This window comes from Mytilus edulis, chromosome 2 (assembly GCF_963676685.1).
Source record: "Mytilus edulis chromosome 2, xbMytEdul2.2, whole genome shotgun sequence".
NCBI lineage: Eukaryota > Metazoa > Mollusca > Bivalvia > Mytilida > Mytilidae > Mytilus > Mytilus edulis.
Genome location: NC_092345.1, coordinates 68,971,556 through 68,992,929, shown reverse-complemented (window position 1 = coordinate 68,992,929; position 21,374 = coordinate 68,971,556). Strand labels below are relative to the sequence as shown.

At 31.0% G+C, this 21,374-nt stretch overlaps 1 protein-coding gene across 1 annotated transcript in view; it reads left to right on the top strand.

Moving 5' to 3' along the window:
• The window catches only part of LOC139512765 (chitin synthase chs-2-like), a 93,816-nt gene that overhangs the window by 11,833 nt on the left and 60,609 nt on the right, over positions 1–21,374 (top strand). The window contains exons 2-9 of the mRNA XM_071300652.1: positions 7,406–7,471; positions 8,968–9,195; positions 9,491–9,605; positions 10,119–10,266; positions 11,633–11,738; positions 12,437–12,557; positions 14,524–14,595; positions 19,292–19,427. Coding sequence (XP_071156753.1) covers positions 7,406–7,471; positions 8,968–9,195; positions 9,491–9,605; positions 10,119–10,266; positions 11,633–11,738; positions 12,437–12,557; positions 14,524–14,595; positions 19,292–19,427 — 992 coding nt within the window. The remainder of the gene's footprint in view (positions 1–7,405; positions 7,472–8,967; positions 9,196–9,490; positions 9,606–10,118; positions 10,267–11,632; positions 11,739–12,436; positions 12,558–14,523; positions 14,596–19,291; positions 19,428–21,374) is intronic.

The following is a 21,374-nucleotide window of genomic DNA, read 5'->3' as shown; positions in this document are numbered from 1 at the left end:
TATTTGCAACATTAGATGAAAATTGTACAAATTAATCAGATATTCAGTGATCTCTGATTTTTTGGAAAATGACGCAGTCATTGTTCCATAACTGCCGACCTGATTTCTCTGCCTACCGCGCTTGGTTTCGTATTTACTAATTTCAATACAAACTGGAGGAATGTGCTTGTGTTATCATTATGCATGAGCATTGTGTAGTAATCAGCCAGGAACCAGTTTACAAACTAACTGGTTTCTGTGTGTATTCCACTACAGTCGAAGAAAGTGTTGTAGTTTGACAGGAACCAGTCCAGAATTTTGTAAACTACAAAACGTAATCGGTTATTATCATTCCGTTTTGGTGTTTCATACCGACTTATATGGTTTGAATAAGCTTAAGACCCTTCAAACATTAATGTGATAGGTATATTAAAGACTGTTTTACAAAAGGATGAAACTGTTTTGCTTTAAAAGTCGTACTATAGTGATATATGTTATGTACGGATTTCCACTCTCACCGGTTAATTTCTTCTTTTACACGTGCTTTTGAAACTTCCTGTTTAAACATCGCAAGTTTTAAAATTGTTTTTTGAGTGAATTAAACTTATTTTAACAATCACGAAGCGTTCGGGAATCATTTCAAGCAGTTTCTTCTTCTCTTTGATGATGGAAAATAGGTTTTCTCAAGAAAATACCGCAAACGATCGCAGAGGAATTGAAACGTACAAGTCAAGTCGGCACCTGGTTAAATTGGCATCTAGTCAAATCGGCACCTATTTGACGTCAATTCGGCTTCCAATAATATTTATTATAATATTTTCTATTCAGTTAATTAATAACTGTTACCAAGTACATAGTGAATATTAGGTAAACAACGAGACCAAAGTGAATATGTTGTTGTGTATAAAAGTAAACAACGAAGCTATTGTTTTAACCATTAGACAATTATTAAAATTAAATGGAAAACTATGAGTCCCTTTCAATAAATCAAACTTTCATGTCAAATAATTAGCAAATTTAAGGTGGGTTTTTTTTCAGTAATGTTTAAACAGCATTAAACAAACAATCCTGTAAAAGACTCGACTGGTTAAATAATGCATAAAAATATCCAATAAGGCTATTTTATTTTTTTCTGGGACGCCTTCCTAAGACGTTCGTAGGAAGGCTTCCTAAAAAGGCGTCCCAGAAAAAAATTAACATAGCCTTGTGGTCATAGGAAGGTGTCTCAGAATAAAATTTAAAAAGCCTTGCCAGACGTAATAATTATTTGGACTACTCATATATATCATTAAAAATACACCAAAAAATTCATGTAGTTGAGAAAAATAAATACATTCAAAATGTACATGAACATCCAAAAAAGTGAAAGTTAGTATTAACTCTTTTTGCTTTAAAAATTTACAACTGCATATAAGTATTGAATGCTTTTTTTTGTAAATTCATTGAGGTGTAAAAGCGTTGACCGAAGTACTTTTTGTATGAAGCGCATAAGCGCTTCATTCTAAAAATGTGCACACGGTCAACGCTTTTGCAACCCTATGAGGTTACAAAAAGAAACATTCAATACTTATAATTACTTTTTTTAGCTAGGATCATGAAAACACGAATTTTATAACTTTTTTATTCAATTCATCTGTGCACTTTATTGTGGGACCACATGTTATCATGAATGAAAAGTTGTATTGAGTGATGCAATTGCTTGAGGAATAACATGTGATGTGCAGTTAGCCAATCAGAATAAAGTATTATAATGAAACATATATCAAATGTAATTATAACAAAATACATTACGTTGTAAGAGTTATCTCCCCAAACACTGTTTTTCTTGTGGCCACCTCTCCTTCGTAACCGTAAAAGATTTTATTTTACCAAATTGCTCGTTACATATTTAGGATAAGAATATTCGTTTGAACCATAGCTCTATGGGGACTCCATATGAGAGTTATTCCCCCTTTTTCATTTGATTCAAGCGATATGCATTTTCAACTGGTAAACCATAACTGATAGAGACCTAGGGTCTTCATGAGGTCATTGGTACTAAAAATGAAAATGAGGTCAATGTCAAAGGTCAAGGTCATATTATAAATTTTGATTTTGGCTTATTTTCACTTCTTTTCAAATACTGTATGACATTTTGACAAATAATTTTTCATAAATTATTAGTTGCGACATGTCCTTACTTGTATATTTTGGTTGAAAGGCTGCGCATACAATAAAAGGGAGTTTTTGTCCATCTTACATTTAAAATTACGCGTCAAGTGGTAGTTCTCATTAACCAAACATATTAAAGACCTAGGATATTTTGATTCAAGGTCCATGGTTTGTGACCTTGAAATTGAGGTCAAGGTCATAGGTTAATAGGACGTCATAAAGCCATAGGAACTAACATTTTAAACTGATTTTTCATATTTCAATATAAAAATAGATCTTTTCTAGTGGAAAGACTTCAATTATTCTCTGAACAATTTGTTTTTAATTTACATCATATTTTGTGGGAGAAGGGGGTTCAGACTATGTGGTATCAGGTCTGTTTGCGCCCAATACACTTTCGCACCTCGCACGTTCACACCCAAGGTCCATTCGCACTCTACTCATTCGCGCCCAATTTTAATTCAAATTCAAGTTGAATAATTGGAAAATCATGATTGTTGTTTTAAATTGCTTTGGTGTAAATACTGAATGTATTTTTAGCTTGGTATGAGTAAAACATTGAAGATTTTAAAGGAAAAACACAAAAGATAATTGTTTTTAAGCCCTTTGATCTGAAACAACGAAACAATAAAATATAGGAACCAAAATATAGCAATCCACTATTATAACCAAAACATGATAAAATTTATTCAACACACAGAAAAAAAATAGTCAGAATCTCACTTCATTATGAAAGAGGTCAATGAAACAAAGTATAGCAATACACTAACCAAAACATGATTAAGAGTTATTCAACGCTAAATAAAACGTTGACAAAATACCACTTTATTTAGAAAGGATTATTATTATCTTTAACAATACGCTATCCAAAACATGATTAAGATTTATTCAACACAAAAAAAAAATGCTGTCTCACTTTATTTTGAGACAATGACAACAATTATACTTAAAAGAAAACACTTGCTTACAGAGTTATTAAACACAAAACCAATTAAGATTAGTTGCGAACATGTAGGGTGATAAAGTGAAAGGGGGCGAACATGAGTTGGTGCAAACGTGAATGGGCGCGAACGGACCCGGATTCAGCCTATGTACCAGTGAGAAATATAGAAGCCTTTATACGGTATTTATTTGTACAATTCAGGTAGTCTTGACCTATTCATTTGTCTTAAAAAAAACACCCAGCCAGTTGGCACCTTCACTTCACACACACACATATACGAATATCAATTATATGCTTACGAGACATGTTGCATTGTTAAACTAATTACGGTATGTGAAAATCAAGACTTGCATAAAAACTATCCCAATATTAGAGACAGTGGCGTCATTTTTCTTCAGAGCTTTCAGCTCTTTGATTTTCTCACTTGACAGAATTGCAACGAAAAATAAGGTCTTAATTTATTTTTATTTTTCAATTTTACAAAATGGGACAAATTATTTGATCATATTCAGACTTAAAAAAAGAAAAAAAAGCGGACATAATTTAATTCTCAGTTTGTTGTATCATGTGTATATAGCCACATTATGATAATAAACTTGCGTTGTCAATGCATACCCCTGGTATACCTCAACTTTCATGTAAATTTGAAGATTGTTAAAACATTTTAAAACAATTAGGGTTGCACCACTGTAGTACTGACACATTCAGTAAATCTTCCTTATTTTGCAATTATATGCACATATTGCCATATATAATGTATTGTTATAACTTAACAGAATAATAGAAGTCATACATGTATACTTGTAGGAACAATTATTGATTGTGCACAATAGATTACTGTTTACAATCATTTTGTTAAAAAGGAGGACAAAATCCCTTTTTATAATTGTCCGGAAGCAAGATATAACAATTCTACATTCTTGTGTTGGTTGAGGACACTGTCAACACACAAATCTGTGGTTTAAGTTAATTTCGACATTTTGAATATTTATGAATTGTTTTAAGAAAAAAAGACAGTTTTGGCAATAAACATTTAGACACAATTTTAAATTTGAAGATTTTAAGACTTCTAGGGGCATTATGTCTTTTGGACTGTTCTTCTGTTTATTTGTCCCTCTGTCTCATTCAGGTTTAAGTTTTTGGTTAAGGTACAAAAAATGTAGTTTTTAAAGAAGTTAAAGTTAAATCAACTTAAAACTTAGTTCACATGTTTTCCTATAAAATGATCTGTATAATTTAAATGCCAAATTAGTTTTTACCCTAATTTCAAAGTCCACTGAACATAGAAGATGAATGTGCCCGTTTTAGGTTAAATTTTTGTCAAGATAGTTTTTGATGCAGTTCAAGTCCTATCAACTTGAAACTTAGTACACATGTTCCCTATTATTGGATCTTTCTTATTTAAATGCCAAATTTGAGTTTTTAATTCCAATTTTTACATTCCACTGAACATTGAAAATGAAAGTTCTTAAAAAAAAAGACTTAAAAAATATTTCTTCAATGATGAATTCACTTTTTTTAACAGTCAAACATTTACTTTTACACTGAAAGCAGCAAGTGTTAGTAATTGTTGGCAAGGCAAATGATTTTGTGGAAACCCTTAGACAATTTTAATTTTTGAGAGTCAATTTTTCAATATTTTCAAACTAAGGATTTACGTCTACATTAATATTGACATTATTAAGCTACAAATATTTTCTGATTGTTCAATTTGTTCACAAATTTTATATTTTTGTCGAGTCTGCAACATTTGTTGCAAAAGCGAAACATAGCCATTTTACATTCCATCATTGGTGTTGTTGTCGGCAGCAATAATATTCACTCTGTGGTAAAAGATGTTTTGAAATTTTAATAACTTTCTTAAACTATCCTGGAATTTTACCAAACTTGGACAAAAGCTAGTTTATGAACATGCGATAGTATCCAGAAATAAATTTTGTAAAAAAAATTCATGTTTATCCGTATTTTACATACTTAGTTTTTCTGCCAGTTTAAACATTACATTCACGTAGTGGTTAAAGTTTTTGAAATTTTAATAACTTTATTAAACTAGCCTGGATTTCTACTAAATTGTCCAGAAGCAATGCATGTTTATGATCATGAGATAGTATCCAGAAGTTTATCCATATTTTAATTATAAACAGACTTCTTCAAGTTAACATACATACAGTCTACAGTTTAAGTTTTTCAAACGTTTATTATATTCATAAACTATTTTATTAACTAAATCTATTATGTGCACACGATTATTCCCCTATTCACACTGAAAACATAGACAACAGTAAAAGTAGCCAAGACACTGGGTTCCTTGGAACCTTTACAAATTTTTATATTTTGTCTAGACACCACACCACCTTTTATTCACTAAAAATGGAAGGATGTTGTTTACATTAAATTGAAAATTCAGCAATAGCCTTCTTTTATTCCTTTAAGATATCTTAAAATTTGAGTACTCAATGTACACAAGTTCCTGGTTAAATTTTAACACAAGATATGTATTAGATAAGTGAGAATTGCATACCATTGGATTAAATGTCTGACAGAACATGGTTTTATTGTTCAAATAATGTGATGTTTTTATTTGTGCAAAAATATTACAGGATTGATATCATAATTAGCATATTGAAATGTAATATCATCTTGCAATATAATGTGCAGCAATCCCATTTCTGAATAATTAGTCTTTTTATTGTTGTCTGGCATCAGAGACTAACAAATATGCAATTGATAGTAGCATTTATGGTAATAGCTGCAACAAAGAATTTATAAAAGAAAAGAAAAAAAGATCATATTACAAATAAAACCCCCCAAAATTCCTCATCTTTTTCACATAAACACAAATAATTGTGTCATTTACTGATGAAGGTCAGTGATAAACAGTTTTTATTTGCTTCTATTTGTGTGAAATAATTGAAAAAAGGCACCTATAGTAAAACCCTACTATAAACACTGGTCTTTATGTTTAAATGTCTCTTTTTTTTCTTTCTTTATAAGAACATATTGTGACAAAAAGATGTCTCATCTATCAGCCAATTATAAAAAAACTACATAGAAAGTTTAATGTTAGGTTAAATAGATATTTTTTGTGCCTTCCCTTTAGGGGAGGGCCATTAAGTTTTACCCTTTTCCGTCTGAAAGTCAGTGCGTATGTCACAAAACTGGTTTTCAATCTCTAACCTTAGTTCAACCAGGTGTTATAACACTTATTCCCATTAGTGTGCTTATTACCACAAAACACTTATTCACAATGCTTATTACCACAAAACACTTATTCACAATGCTTATTACCACAAAACACTTATTCACAGTGCTTATTACCACAAAACACTTATTCACAATGCTTATTACCACAAAACACTTATTCACAGTGCTTATTACCACAAAACACTTATTCACAGTGCTTATTACAACAAAACACTTATTCACAATGCTAATTACCACAAAACACTTATTCACAATGCTTATTACCACAAAACACTTATTCACAGTGCTTATTACCACAAAACACTTATTCACAATGCTAATTACCACAAAACATTTATTCACAATGCTTATTACCACAAAACACTTATTCACAGTGCTTATTACCACAAAACACTTACTCACAATGCTTATTACCACAAAACACTTATTCACAATGCTAATTACCACAAAACACTTATTCACAGTGCTTACTACCACAAAACACTTATTCACAGTGCTTATTACCACAAAACACTTATTCACAATGCTAATTACCACAAAACACTTATTCACAATGCTAATTACCACAAAACACTTATTCACAGTGCTTATTACCACAAAACACTTATTCACAATGCTAATTACCACAAAACACATTTTGCCTCAACCAAATGTTATGACACTTTATATTCACAATACTTATTACCACAAAACACAGATCATGTTCAAATTTGGGTAGTGTCACTTTTATCTTTCATGAGTTATGTCCCTTTATAATGTTATAAGCAGTGGGGGCATCATCTGTGTCCTAGGGGGATACATTCCCCATTTATTTCTTAATAATTTAATTTTGGATGTAAGGTGTATTCTGATTGGCTGATGTCGTTTTGTTATCAGCTCATAGACATAATTATGTCATGTGACCGTGACATCATGAAAGTTTTTCGTGATTTTCTACGGTTCAAAATATAATTAAGAATTAAATTATAAGTAATGACTGTAATATTTTTTCTGCCTATTTGAAATGACATAAAAAATGTGGCACACACTTTAAAATAACCCGCTACGCAGGTTATTCAATGTGCACCACATTTTTTATGTCATTTCTTCATGTTCGTAGACATTAAAGAAATTTGTTTATCTTTTCAGACAAACTGTGGAGAAATTTTGATAGCAGTTAATCCATACAAAAAATTATCAATATTTGATATTAATGTAAGTATATTTCTATAAATAATAAGTTTAATTGATGATACTTTGCATTAGACTTTCTTGAATAATTTATAAAATAATTGATGACAGAGAAACAGTTTCACTGGCCACCATTCGTTATCCATTCCAGAAGTCTTATGAGATTTCTCATGGTCATGTTTTGTTATAAGATGAGATGTTGTGTTACATCATGACCGACTTCAGTATTATTTTGTTTTTACAAAATACTGAATTATTGACAAGTCTGTCTTTGGTTAGATGCAGTATCAATGGTTACAGTGTATTAAAAGTAAAAATGAATGACAGTTTATCAGTAGAAATAAAGAACTCACTGTTTATTCCAAATTATAATTCTGTTAAGGGGCTGTACAAATAAAACTGTGGAAATAATTAACTTTAAAGGACTTGCTGACACCAAGGACAACTGAAAAATCAAGGAAAGCGAAAGAAAAACAATTACATGACAGCTTACTAAAATGATAACTTTGTTATGAGAGATTTGCTTAAGTAACAAGCCTGTGTTTAAAGTGACCTTAAATAACTTAATTGTAAGAACCTAGCCCTGAGTCAAGATAGCAATGTGAGCTTCCCTAGAGGATAGCCAAATCAAATGGGATAAATAGCTTTTAAAATTAAAACTAATTCATTTTCTTTTAATTGAAAAAAAAATGTGTAGTACTTATATGCTTATAGATAATTAATCGATGTCCAAGACGTTTGCCATTACAATTTTTTTTTTATGAATTAAAGTACAAAATGTATGTTCTATTAAGCATGAACTGGTTGCATGCCATTTCAGAAAACGATAACTAATGAAGAAGATAACATCTTGTCATCTACTCATCTCAAATTTCTACAACAAGGGGAATTTGATATGTTTGTTTTTAAAATATGGGTTTATTCTGATGACATATTTAATTTGGACATACCTTTAAAAGAATGATCCACATAAGTTAGTAGTCAGTACTTGTCTCCCTTTGGTATCTGATAGTAATCCATGTAGAAAGAATATTGTTAATTGTGTATTCCTATAAAATGGTACCCTCCAAATGAGTAATTTCCAGGTTACCTCCATATAAAAAAAACGATGTGATATGATTGCCAATGAGACAACTGTCCACAAGAGACCAAAATGACACAGATATTAACAACGATAGGTCACCGTATGGCCTTCAACTATGAGCAAAGCCCATACTGAATAGTCATCTATAAAAGGCCCGGTTAAGACATTTCTACCAATATTTTCCCTTCAACTTAAAATTTTTATATAGAGGACCAAGCTTTATCACGGTTTATTCAATGTTGTGCCCTGTTTATACCATACCAAAAGGGGAGATAATTTACTGATGTTGCTTCATAATTATGATAAATGTGTTCTTTCTGTACAAATTATTAGTTTATGAGAGAAAATAAAGATTTACTATAGGAAACAGATTACAGATATAATTTATCAGTTATGAAATAACATTTCCTCACTGGAATAGCAATATTACTTTTAGAAACATGAACAGTATGATTGGAAAAAGTTTGAAGCTAGTGCACCACCTCACATATTCAATGTTGCTGCTCGTGCCTACCAAAGGATGCGTGAAACAGAGACTAATCAGGTCATATTGGTTAGTGGTGAGTCAGGAGCTGGTAAAACCGAAAGTACCAAACTTATGGTCAAACATTTTGTTCATATGTGTCCACATGGTAATGAAGATCTACATGATAAAGTGGTGAAGGTAATGAATTTATAATTTATATTGACATTTAACTGACATATATGCAAATGGTTTTATCAATTTTGTGCTCATTTTAGTCTTCTTTTATTAATGCATATTTCTGTAGCTTCATTCCAAGTGGCTGGTAACAGAATTCAAATGTTATATAAAAAAGTATTAACTGTTTGGAAATATTAAAATTTTGAGAAGATAGATATACATGTGCAATGGAATTATTTAATAAATTGTTTATAGAGATTTCTTGCAAAATCAATTATGAAATATTGGTTGTTATCATATTTTTGATTTATTTCAGGTAAATCCCCTGCTTGAGGCATTTGGAAATGCACAGACAATTATGAATGAAAATTCCAGTAGATTTGCAAAGTTCTTGGAGCTAAGTTTTGAGGAAAATGGACAAGTGCTTGGAGGTAAAATATTTAAATTTAACGATAGTAATTTTATTTGATGGCTTTAGATTATTGAAGATCTCTCTGATTTATGATTTTTCAAATGCACATATTATAAGAACCACTGGCTGAAGGTTTATATCAAGGAAGTCTGTACTAGTAAATCTTTTAATAATTTGAATGGGAAAATTTCTTTTATAAAATAAAAAAGATTACAGGACACTCTTTATTCTCTTGAGTAACAATTAAATTCAAAACAAATTATAATAGATAAATTACTTTTAGACATTCAAGTGAATATAATTACAACCTGAAAAAAGCACATGTTAACCTGGAAGAAATGAAAACAAAACTTTATGTATGTTTCATGTGTCTGAAGTGCTAAATCAGAAAAGCTGAACGCCAAATATTTTAAAATAAGGATATTAAGGAGGTATAAGAATCATTAAAGTTGAAGAGCTTTCAAATTAAACATTTTTAACAAATATATATTCCCACCATTATTTTAATGCAAATTCAAATATATTTTTTCAGCTGTTGTTCGTGACTACATGTTAGAGAAATCAAGAGTGGTAAATTATAGTTTTGATGAAGGGAACTTCCATATTTTTTATTCCTTGTTTGCTGGTGCCGAAAGACAACAATTGGACGAACTAAGCCTAAAAGAAGCAAAAGATTACAAGTTAGTATTTATCTCCTACAGAAATAAAGATAGTGTTTGCATCTGTTTTTTATTTGTTTTCTTTAAAGTATTTGCTTGCCTACTGTGGATATATTTCAATTCGTTGCATACACTTTTTAACCGGATTTCTGTGACAAAAATGTCGGTTATTGATTTGGGGATGTACGGCGTGCGGCTGGGCGGGCGGGCGGCAATCAAATGTTGTCCGTGCATTAACTCATGAACCGTTCAACCAAAGCTTTTAAAATTTTAATATGTTGTTACTGACAACTAAATGAAGGTCAAGTTCAATAATGGCTATTTTGACTTTTACCGTTCAGGAGTTATGGTTCTTGAAAGATTGAAAAATGGAGTTTCCAGTCGTGTCCGTGCATTTACGCATGAACTGTTCTACCAAAGCTTCCCAAATTTAAATATGTTGTTACTGATGACAAAATTTGATATTGACGATTTTCACTTTCAGCATTCATCAGTTATGGTTCTTGTGATATTGCCAGGACACAAATAAATGTTAATAAATCCGGTTTGCTGTCGTTGTGACAGCCTCTTGTTCATAGATTTAATGGGTATAGGGGAACCATCAGTTTAAATGTTCAGCTTATTACAAATTTTCTATAGGATTGTATGCAGCCTTTAAGCAAATTAAAAATGACACATATGCAAGTTTTCCTCAATCCATAAAACTCAGTTCCCATGAAATAAATGTCATGAATCCACCATATATTGTTCCTTTAGTTATTAGTTGAGAATATTTTTAATGGTGGTGACCTCCAAATATTGCAATGATTGTGTAAGAACATTTTCTTTTATTATCAGGTTTTCCCATCGGTTATGTTTTGGGTAGTTTGGAGGGACTAGCTGATCATTACTGTTTCCATGCAATAACTTGAGTACTTTTCAAATTTCATTCTTTTGTTCCTCTGACATGGTAAAAAGGTCAAGTTGAATATTAAATGGGGATCTATTTTAATGCAGTCTCTTGATAAAGGGTATTTGAACCAGTGCTTCCAATAACATTTAAATTTTGAGCCTGCTGGGCATTTTATATCTTGTCCCAATTTCAATCCATCTCTTAAGACTTTAATACTGACAAAAGGCAATTGTGGTAATCAGTGGACCATTACATAACCAATAATGGACAAATTAAAAAAACAAATATTAACATATTAAACTTTACTTTTATATATAAATTCAATGCTTTAATGTAAACTGTTAAATTGACAGTTTATCATTTGAAGTGTACATCAATGTACTAATATCTGCCTTAGACTTAAATTTTGAACATGACCTTCTTGGATAAACTAAAAAAACATCATGATGAAAGAATGTCTTGAAACTACAATTAATTTTGACATGTATATTATAGAATATTGAAGAATGGTAGTCAGGACTTATTGAACAAAACAACAGAGTATAAGCAGATGTACACAGACCAGATGAGTGTATTACAACAAATTGGATTTGATGGAGAAGTATGAAGGATGATAATTCTTATGTTGACATAAGACCCTTTCCTGATCTTACACACAAACACACATAAATGCATAACATGAATACATACATGCATGCATGCATACATGATAGAGGAAATATAGAACTAAATATGCAACATTTTGTAAAATAAATGCAGAATGATAATTAATGTACTTTAGTCAGATTAATGTATTCAAAACTCCAAGATTTTTAATAACTAAGAAGCAGTAGAAATGTGTTAAGAAAGTAATTTTAACACTATATATGGTAAATTTTTAGGTCAAGATTTTTTTTTTACAAAAAATTGTATGCCAAATTTGGTATACAATTCTTTCATAAAAAAAAATAAGGAGATGTGGTATGATTGCCAATGAGACAAATATCCACCAAAATTCAAATAAAGTAGATGTCAGCAATTAAGCCAACTGTTCAGCCGTTGAACTATAACTGAAAATCAAAAAGATATTCATTTATCTCTTTTATTAATAGGAGATAAAACTTATTATATATTTTCAAAATAGGTGAACATTTTTATAAATAGAACATATAATTGGTGTAAAACCTTCTTAAATTTCATGAAAAAGTAACTAAAAATATTAATTTTTCGATACATACCTGTATATCTGAAAGGGATAAATTTGTTCTGTACACAATACCTATATAAGTGATATAATGTATATTTCTGTACTTTTCTCAGGACATGAGTATTCTACATTGCATGCTGGGTGCTATTATTCATATAACTGAGGTGAAGTTCAGAGAGGCAGAGAAACAGAATGAAGCTTTAGAAATTGTTAACCTTGAACATGTCAATACAGGTAATAATTTTACTTTCATGTAAGCAGAAACTATTATTAAAATTGATCATTGTTGATTTTTAAGAAATATGGAGAAATGACAATTAGACCCCAGAAAGAAAAATTTACTGTCTATCAAATTGATACTTACTTGTAAGCCCTCTTTTGGTACTTAAATCTAGAGACAAATAAAAAAAAACTTGACATGTAAAACATGCAGATAATTTTGAAAAAGTTCCAACTTCAATTTCAGTAAATGCATCCATTGAAGCAGGATTGTTTTTATTACCCGCATTGTTGATGTCCAAGGAAGGACTCGGGTAACCTCTTGACATTGTCCAACTGTCTATACGTCATTCAAAAATGCCTTGGGTTGAAAACTCTAATCAAAGTTTTCTTGGCGTCTATTTAAGAAAAACATGCAAACTCCAACAATTATATGCAGCAACCTAGATCCAGACCAAGTTTTTGTCTTGTATTTTTTTAATTGTTTCACGGATGTGGGATAGTTTGAAGTGTTAAACAGGAAAGTTGAAAAGAAACAAAATTGATGTTGATGAAATGTTTATGGATAGAATTATACAATAGCAAAATAAAAACTATATTCTAATTTTTAGATGATGAAATAAATGTACAAAAAAATAAGCTTTGATATCATTAATTAATTTGTCAAAGGATAAAAAAAAATGTTTAATTAGTCTAGATTATTGCTTATTATTTCTTAGCTTGCTGTTACAACTAATTAAAAAAGTTGAAATCAGCGTATCAAAATATTATCAAGTATTTTACATGGAGTGACAATGGTTGTAAGATGTCATTAACCTCTGAGATTTATAACCGATATATATAACGGTTAACAAACTCTTATTGATGATCAAAACAAATTAGTTTATAAGTTAAACTTATTCTTTAATCAAATTTTTACCAATATGGGATTAACAAGTCTGGATTTATGAGTTGTAAGAAGGTTTTTCACATGTTTTTAAGTACAAATGAATAAAGTCGTCACTTAACTTACAATGTTCAAAGTCACATAAAATATGAGCATTTGAATCGACAGAATTTTTTTTCTAATGTGACCTTTCTTGTCAAAACAAATTTGCCTTTCATTTATTTTTCTTACAATTACCTTCTGTTTTCCTTCTTAGAACACATATATATTCATATAATGAAATTATTCAACCCTTATGACAATTTAGTCATTGAAAAAAATCTTCTCATTTTAATTTGGACATTAGGCAGCAACCATTTGATTTTCTGGGGGGGGGGCTATGGGTTTTTTTTCTGGACAAATTTTTTTTTCCGACTGCGGCGAAAAACAATATTTTTTTCGCGACAAGTCGAAAACAATTTTTTTCTTTCAATTTTAGCATTACATATAGTGGCAGCTGAGGGTGAAACAAACAATTTTTCTTTCTCAGAATTAAAAACAAATTATTTTTTTTCTCCAAAAACTGGAAACAAACTTTTTTTTCAAAAAAAAAACATAGCCTCCCCCCCAGAAAATCAAATGGTTGCTGCCTTACTGATTCCACTTCCCAGGCTACATAGAGCTGGACTTATTAACACAATAAATAACAAAAAAGTCAATAGAAATGTTGCAATAACAAAACACATTGCAGGAAAATCTAACAAACTGAACACATTTATTGTATATCTTATTCATAACACACTCTGTTTAGTGTAATACAAGCAATATCCTATATATACAAGGTGATAGACTTTGCCGCTGGAATAGGTCACCTTTTCCAGCTTGCAAATATGTGACTAGGTGCATGGGTAAATATATCAGAAGTATATGATAAGGTCAAACAAAGGGTTGGGTAACAGAACCCCAGCAGCAATCCTATCAATTATTAGTATTCTGTCTTATTGCTATGTAAATTTGAATTACCAATGATTGGTTTGATATGGTTGTAGAACTTTGGGCATATACTCAAGTGAGTTCAGCAGAATCAAAAAAGCCTCTAGTTTTGTTTACTTTCAGCTGCCAAGTTGTTGAATGTGAATCCATTGGACCTTGGTGTAGCTCTAATAAAGACAAAGACAGACTATGGAGGTAAGATAAATTACTTTGACTTTTTTCTACCATAAACCTTATTGCTGTTTGTCTGCCATTACTGGACATCACAAAGTTTACCATAAAAATTTTGATATTAAAATATAAAATATATGATGCCACAATGGAAAAGTGATTGTTGTATGACGTCAACAGATTTCCAAATAGTGAAAAGGTGTATTGTTGGTCGCATTTATACATTACTCAGAGTTGGGAAATAATGCAACTTACTTGCAACAGAAAGCGAATCCAAATTTCAAGTACTAAAATGTTCAAGTTTTAGCCAAGCCAATATCTTTGGTTGTCTAGTGTTACAAGATCAAGCAAATATATGGAAAATATTAGTAGCATTGTTCAAATTTTAAGGGCCATGGGGTACAGGGCATCTTTTATTTTCCATCTCTATGTTTAAAGTTACAAATGAACACATGTTGCTACCCATATAGGTTTGTTATTAGGGTATATTATAATAGTACTGAGAGTTTCTGTAGTCCTATTCACTCTATATTTGTTAATTTGTACTCTTTAATATGTTGTTCTTATGTACAAATGCAGACTATAAGATATTTGCTTATTTATTTATATCTCCTGCATTTATATTATATTAATGCGTTTGTGTGTGAAGCACAAATGTATTCATGAAAAAATCATGTTGAAATAGTATAGCATACAGATCTTTTAAGGTTATATGTTAAAGAATGCTAGAACTATACTTGCATTTTTCTTTAGGTTTTGGAGGTAAGAAATTATGTAGAATTTCTAGAAGTGTTTTTTTCAACATTAGATTGGTTTGTTACACTGTGCATGTGCAATCCATCATTCACGATCAGATCATTTTCATTTCTATTATTAACCCTCCATGCAACATTTAGTTTAGACCAACTCAAATATTTAGTTGAAATCTAAATAGTGTGCTTACATTGAAGTTGACATTGAAATTTTAGCTAATGAAGATATTATTTCAGTGATTAAATCTTTTTTATTTTAATATTGATCAATAAACATGCAAACTTTCAGACATTTAAATTGGTGATTATTTTACATAATTATATAATAACACAGCAATTCAGACGTGACAATTTAATACAAGGTTTTAAAGTTTACTTTTAATATTCTGTTTGAATCTTTTATTTTTATATTTTTTTTTGGACATAGATTTATCATAGTCAGAATCAGCTTTTACTGATATTCACTGTATTGAGGAACTATAAATCATATCAGGCACAGTAAGTTGGGGGAGCACCAAGCCCACCTAAACAAAAGTAATTAACAGGTTGAATAACAGCTGATTTTTTTATTAAAAGTTATTAAGTCCAAATTCCTAGGAGCACCCCCAAAAATCATATCATGGATCCCTGCCGGCATATTAAATGGGATTGACACCTATATGTGACACACCTTAAAAAAATGCAAGAAGTTGATTTTGTTGTTCGTAATATTTACAGTTTTTGAGCTCACCTGACCTGAAAGGTCAAGTGAGCTTTTCTCATCACTTGGCGTCCGTCGTCCGTCGTCCGTAAACTTTTACAAAAATCTTCTCCTCTGAAACTACTTGGCCAAATTTAACCAAACTTAGCCACAATCATCCTTGGGGTATCTAGTTTTAAAAATGTGTCCGATGACCTGGCCATCAAACCAAGATGGCCGCCATGGCTAAAAATAGAACACAGTATATTTTGGCTAATATCTTTAAAACCAAAGCTTTTAGAGCAAATCTGCTTGGTGTAAAATTGTTAGCAGGTCAAGATCTATCTGCCATGAAATTTTCAGATGAATCGGACAACCTGTTGTTGGGTTGCTGCCCCTGAATTGGTAATTTTAAGGAAATTTTGCAGTTTTTAGTTATTATCTTGAATACTATTATAGATAGAGATAAACTGTAAACAGCAATAATGTTCAGCAAATTAAGACCTACAAATAAGTCAACATGACCAAAATTGTCAGTCAACCCCTTAAGGAGTTATTGCCCTTTATAGTCAATTTTAACAACTTTTTGTAATTTTTTGCAACTTGTACAAAAATCTTCTCTGAAACTACTAGGCCAAATTTAAATTAACTTGGCCACAATCATAATTGTGGTATATAGTTTAAAAAATGTGTCCGATGACCCCACCTACCAAACAAAATGGCAGACATGGCTAAAATTAGAACATAGTGGAAAAATGCAGTTTTTATACGCCCGTCAAAATTTTGACGGGACATATTATGGTATACTAATGTCCTGTGTCTGTCTGTCTGTCCGGCGTAAACATGTCGCACTGTAACTTGAGAACAACTTATCCAAATTTCATGAAACTTAATATAGTTGTTTCTTATAATGGTCAAATGGTCTGTATACTTTTTGGTGAAAATAAGATTTAAACTTTTTGAGTTATGGCACTTTGTAACTACAACAGGGGTGTGTTTTTTTTCACATGTCGCACAGTATCTCAAAAACGATTCTTGATTATAGCTTCAAACTTTACACACTTCTTAGTTATATTAATCTTAATATTCGATACTTTTTGGTGATGATTCAAAATTTCATTTTTGAGTTATTGAGTATTTTGTAAAAAAGGGGGAGGGTTTTTTACATGTCGCGCTGTATCTCAAAAAAAATTTATGGTTATTAATTAAAACTTTACAGACTTCTTTGTTATATTAATCTTAAGATCTGTATAGTTTTTGGTGATGATTCAAAATTTCATTTTTGAGTTATTGAGTATTTTGTAAAAAAGGGGGAGGGGGTTTTTACATGTTGTGCTGTATCTCAAAAACAATTTATGATTATTGCTTAAAACTTTACACACTTCTTTGTTATATTAATCTAAAGATCTGTATACTTTTTGGTTTTGATTCCAAATTTCATTTTTGAGTTATTGAGTGTTTTGTAAAATAAGGGGATGTTTTTTTTTACATGTCCCGCCGTGTCTCAAAAACAATAAATGGTTATTGCTTAAAACTTTCTCAGAAACTATTGATGATTATTGCATTAAACTTCCACACAAGATGTCGGGCTTATCATGCGCTCAGGGCGCAGCTGTTTATCGCTTTATATCTTTGAAACTAAGACATTTAGGGCAAATCTTTCAAGATTTTAATGTCCATTAGAATAAGATCTATCCCCTTACAAATTTTCAGATGAATCCTACAACCCTTGTTGGGTTGCTGCCCTAAAATTGGTAATTTTAAGGACATTTTGCAGTTTTTGGTTATTATCTTGAATACTATTATAGATAGAGATAAACTATAAACAGCAATAATGTTCAGCAAAGTAAGATCTACAAATAAGTCAACATGACCAAAATTGTCAGAGAACCCCTGAAGGAGTTATTGTCCTTTATAGTCAATATTTAACAACTTTTTGTCATTTTTGTAACTTGTACAAAAATCTTCTTTTCTAAAACTATGGGTGAAATTTAACAAACTTGGCCACAATCATTACTAGGGTATCTATTTTGAATAAGTGTCTAATGACCCTGCCTACAAACCAAGATGGCTGACATCAGTAAATACAGTAACAGGTGAGCGACACAGGCTCTTGAGAGCCTCTAGTTTTATAAAGCTGCTTTCAAGTGTTCTTTTGATTTAATGTATTTGCTTAACAATTTGGATTTGGTATTTGATAATAACAAGTTAGTTTTAAACTATTTTACCTTTTTCTCTGGATTTTTCTTTATCATATATTTAACAAAGATGTAGGTAGTCTAAAGTAGAGCAGAAAATTCAAAATAACTGAAGGATTAAAAGTGCTATGAAAAAAGATTACAAATCTTAATCATAAAGCTTAGAAAAACTTTTGTTTCTAATCATTAAGCTTAAAAATTGTCATTCTTAAATATTTAAATGAAATTTTGCTATGGATAGTAGTTGAAAATATTTGTTATTGGTTATTTCTTTAGGTAGTTTAAAGGACTAGCTACTCATAACTGTTTCTATGTTATAACTTGAGAACTTCCCAAATTTCATTCTGTTGTTCCTCTGACATGAGTCACATGACATAATAACCATGTTCAATATTTTACTTTTGCCATTCAGGAGTTTTGTTCCTTGATTGTTTTAGAAAATGCTATTTTATGTCATTTCAATGCAAAAGCTTTACCCCTAGCTGTTTATATTAACTAATCTTTTTTAGAATTAGATATTTTATTTCTCATGTAGAAATGGAGGTCATTTTTTTGTATCACCAATTTTCATTTTTGTCAAACAGTAGTATTGGTCCTTACTTTATTGGACACATTTGAGCGATTCTTGCTATGTTTTGACATGTTCCAGCAAAGTAGACTTGATTCAGTGAGGCAGACACCTTTTGGGTTGGGGGATAGACACATTTGAGAACATTACATATATATTATAAACAACTGTTTGCTGTCATTGTTACAGCTTTTCATTGTTTATGATCCGGTTAAAAGATGATATGGGAACAAAAAGGGATATAGGGTATATGCCAATGAGACAGCAACTTAACAAGATTACAATGCCCAAAGTCATTTACCTTCTTACAAATGGTAATTAGCAAAAGACCAATGACTTAAACCTATGACAATCTTTTGAAATGCAGTTGTACACATTATGAATGACTGTAACAAATAACTCAATAAAGTATGATATGTTTTTGAATTTAAATTGGTTTTGTGCACTTGATTAAAGTTTTTTTTTTAAAGTGTATAATTGATTAGACTTTGAAAGGTATAAAATACCAACATTGATGTTTAAGGTGAAGAAATCCATGTTTTAAAAAGTTTGAGCCAGGCCAATGATGGAAGAGATGCCCTCGCAAAAGCTATTTATGAGAGGCTGTTTGGTTGGGTGATCAGGACAATTAATGATGACCTCAATCCTTCCAAGCAAAGGTTAGAAATTTAAATTTACAAAAAAGAAAAAAATATTCCATTGTCACTCACTTCAACAGCAAATTGTTCAAGTCTACAGAATTTCATGCTCGTGATTTTCCATTTATCCTAAAATTGTAAATGATGGAAAGACTATTTTGTAATTTGTCTATGTTGATTATAATGTTAAGACCTCACAACAATGCATGATATACATTTAAATTACTGTATAGCAGGTTATATTCATGGAGTTCGCATTTTTGTTTCTTTTTCGCAGAACAAAATGTACATGCAATCCATTGTATGATAGATTTAAATCCGCCCAATATATTTTTAGGCAGTTAAGCTGCCTTATGCGAGCACCCTGGTTTTATGTGCTACCCAATAAATGCTGAAATACGTGCCATTGTTATCATCTAGCTGTCTACTATATTATTTATAACTTATTGGACAGTTTTTACATACTTTTCATTCTGGATTACAAAAAATATGACCAGAAAAACCTTAAATGATAGTCGATTTTCCCAAAAGTTTTGAAGTTGCACATAGGAAGTAGAGCACATTAGGAATCCTTATGTAGTTTATTATCCCCTGAGCTTTTGGCTAAGATGTCAAACAACAAATGTATGCAATATTTAATCGCCGAAAATCTCTAAAGACAAGTAGTTAAGATTTCCCAAATTGCAAAAGTCGTAGGAATATTGTTTGTCGTCAATACGTAGTCAACTACGTATATATACGTCAGTATAAGTTCAACTGATCACGCTGTTGGTGGCAATTTTGAATTAGAAGACGAAATTTTCGTATCTTTTCAATTTGGACGCAGGGGTTCAAATTAGCGGTGGTCCGAGGTCTGCGACCTTCCACTTTTGCAGTCGGACTTTCTACTTGGTTACTAGCTACGCCCGACATGCCCGACGGAAATTGAAAGAAAAACAATAACTTTGCAAACATTTTTACCAGTTTCCTAATAAACAATCTCAAACTTATTTTCATCATTACTATTCATGACAGCGATGTTCAATTTGTTCAACCGCTAGCTTTATACAGAAAATCGCCGATAAATAATGTGTAAATCCGAGCATTATCGTATCTCACTATCTGTCAAACACAACATTGAAAATAAAATGGCTGCCGCGAGAAGACATTACAATATCGGATCCGATTCCGGAAGCGGATAAGGGTAATCTCGGGTTTTGGCTTTCAACTAAAAAAATCCAGACAGGTGACAAAATACATTTATGAATAGTAAATAAATATAAACACTAGAATTGAAAACCAAAAGAAAGAAAAAGCAGAAAATATTTTGTACACCAATTTTAATGTCAAAATCCAATGTGACAGCTGGGAACAGTTTATCTAACAATATATATGTTCCTGGTAACAGTATAAATTTTCTTTATCAGTGATAAATGTTGGTAATGCATCATCATGTTAAATGCTTTCAAGTTAAACATATTTCTGCAATTTCAAGGGGTATTTTTTTCTTCTCAATTTTGATAGGTCAGTTAAAATAGCTGGAAGTTTCTTATACAAAAAAAAAGATGTGGTATGATTGCCAATGAGACAACTATCCACAAGAGACCAAAATGACCAAAACTTGGTAACGGTCAAGATCCCCACCCTAAACCATATATATTCATGTATGGGATAATATAACAAATCATATGAAATATAGGTGGAGGTCGGAGAATTTATAACAGTCGAGATCGACAATCTTAAACAATATATATTTATGTATGGGACAATATTACAAATCAAATGAATTATAAGGGGTCCCTATGGTCACTGTACACCCTCCTGTTTGAGAACTTGGAAAAATTCCAGATCATCACCCCTTGACCATATATACTCATGTATAAGACTATATATATAATAAATCAAATGAAATATAGGGGAAGTCGGTCACCCTACCCCTCATGTTTAAAAACTTTGAAACAGATGGGATCACCAACTCTAAATTAAATG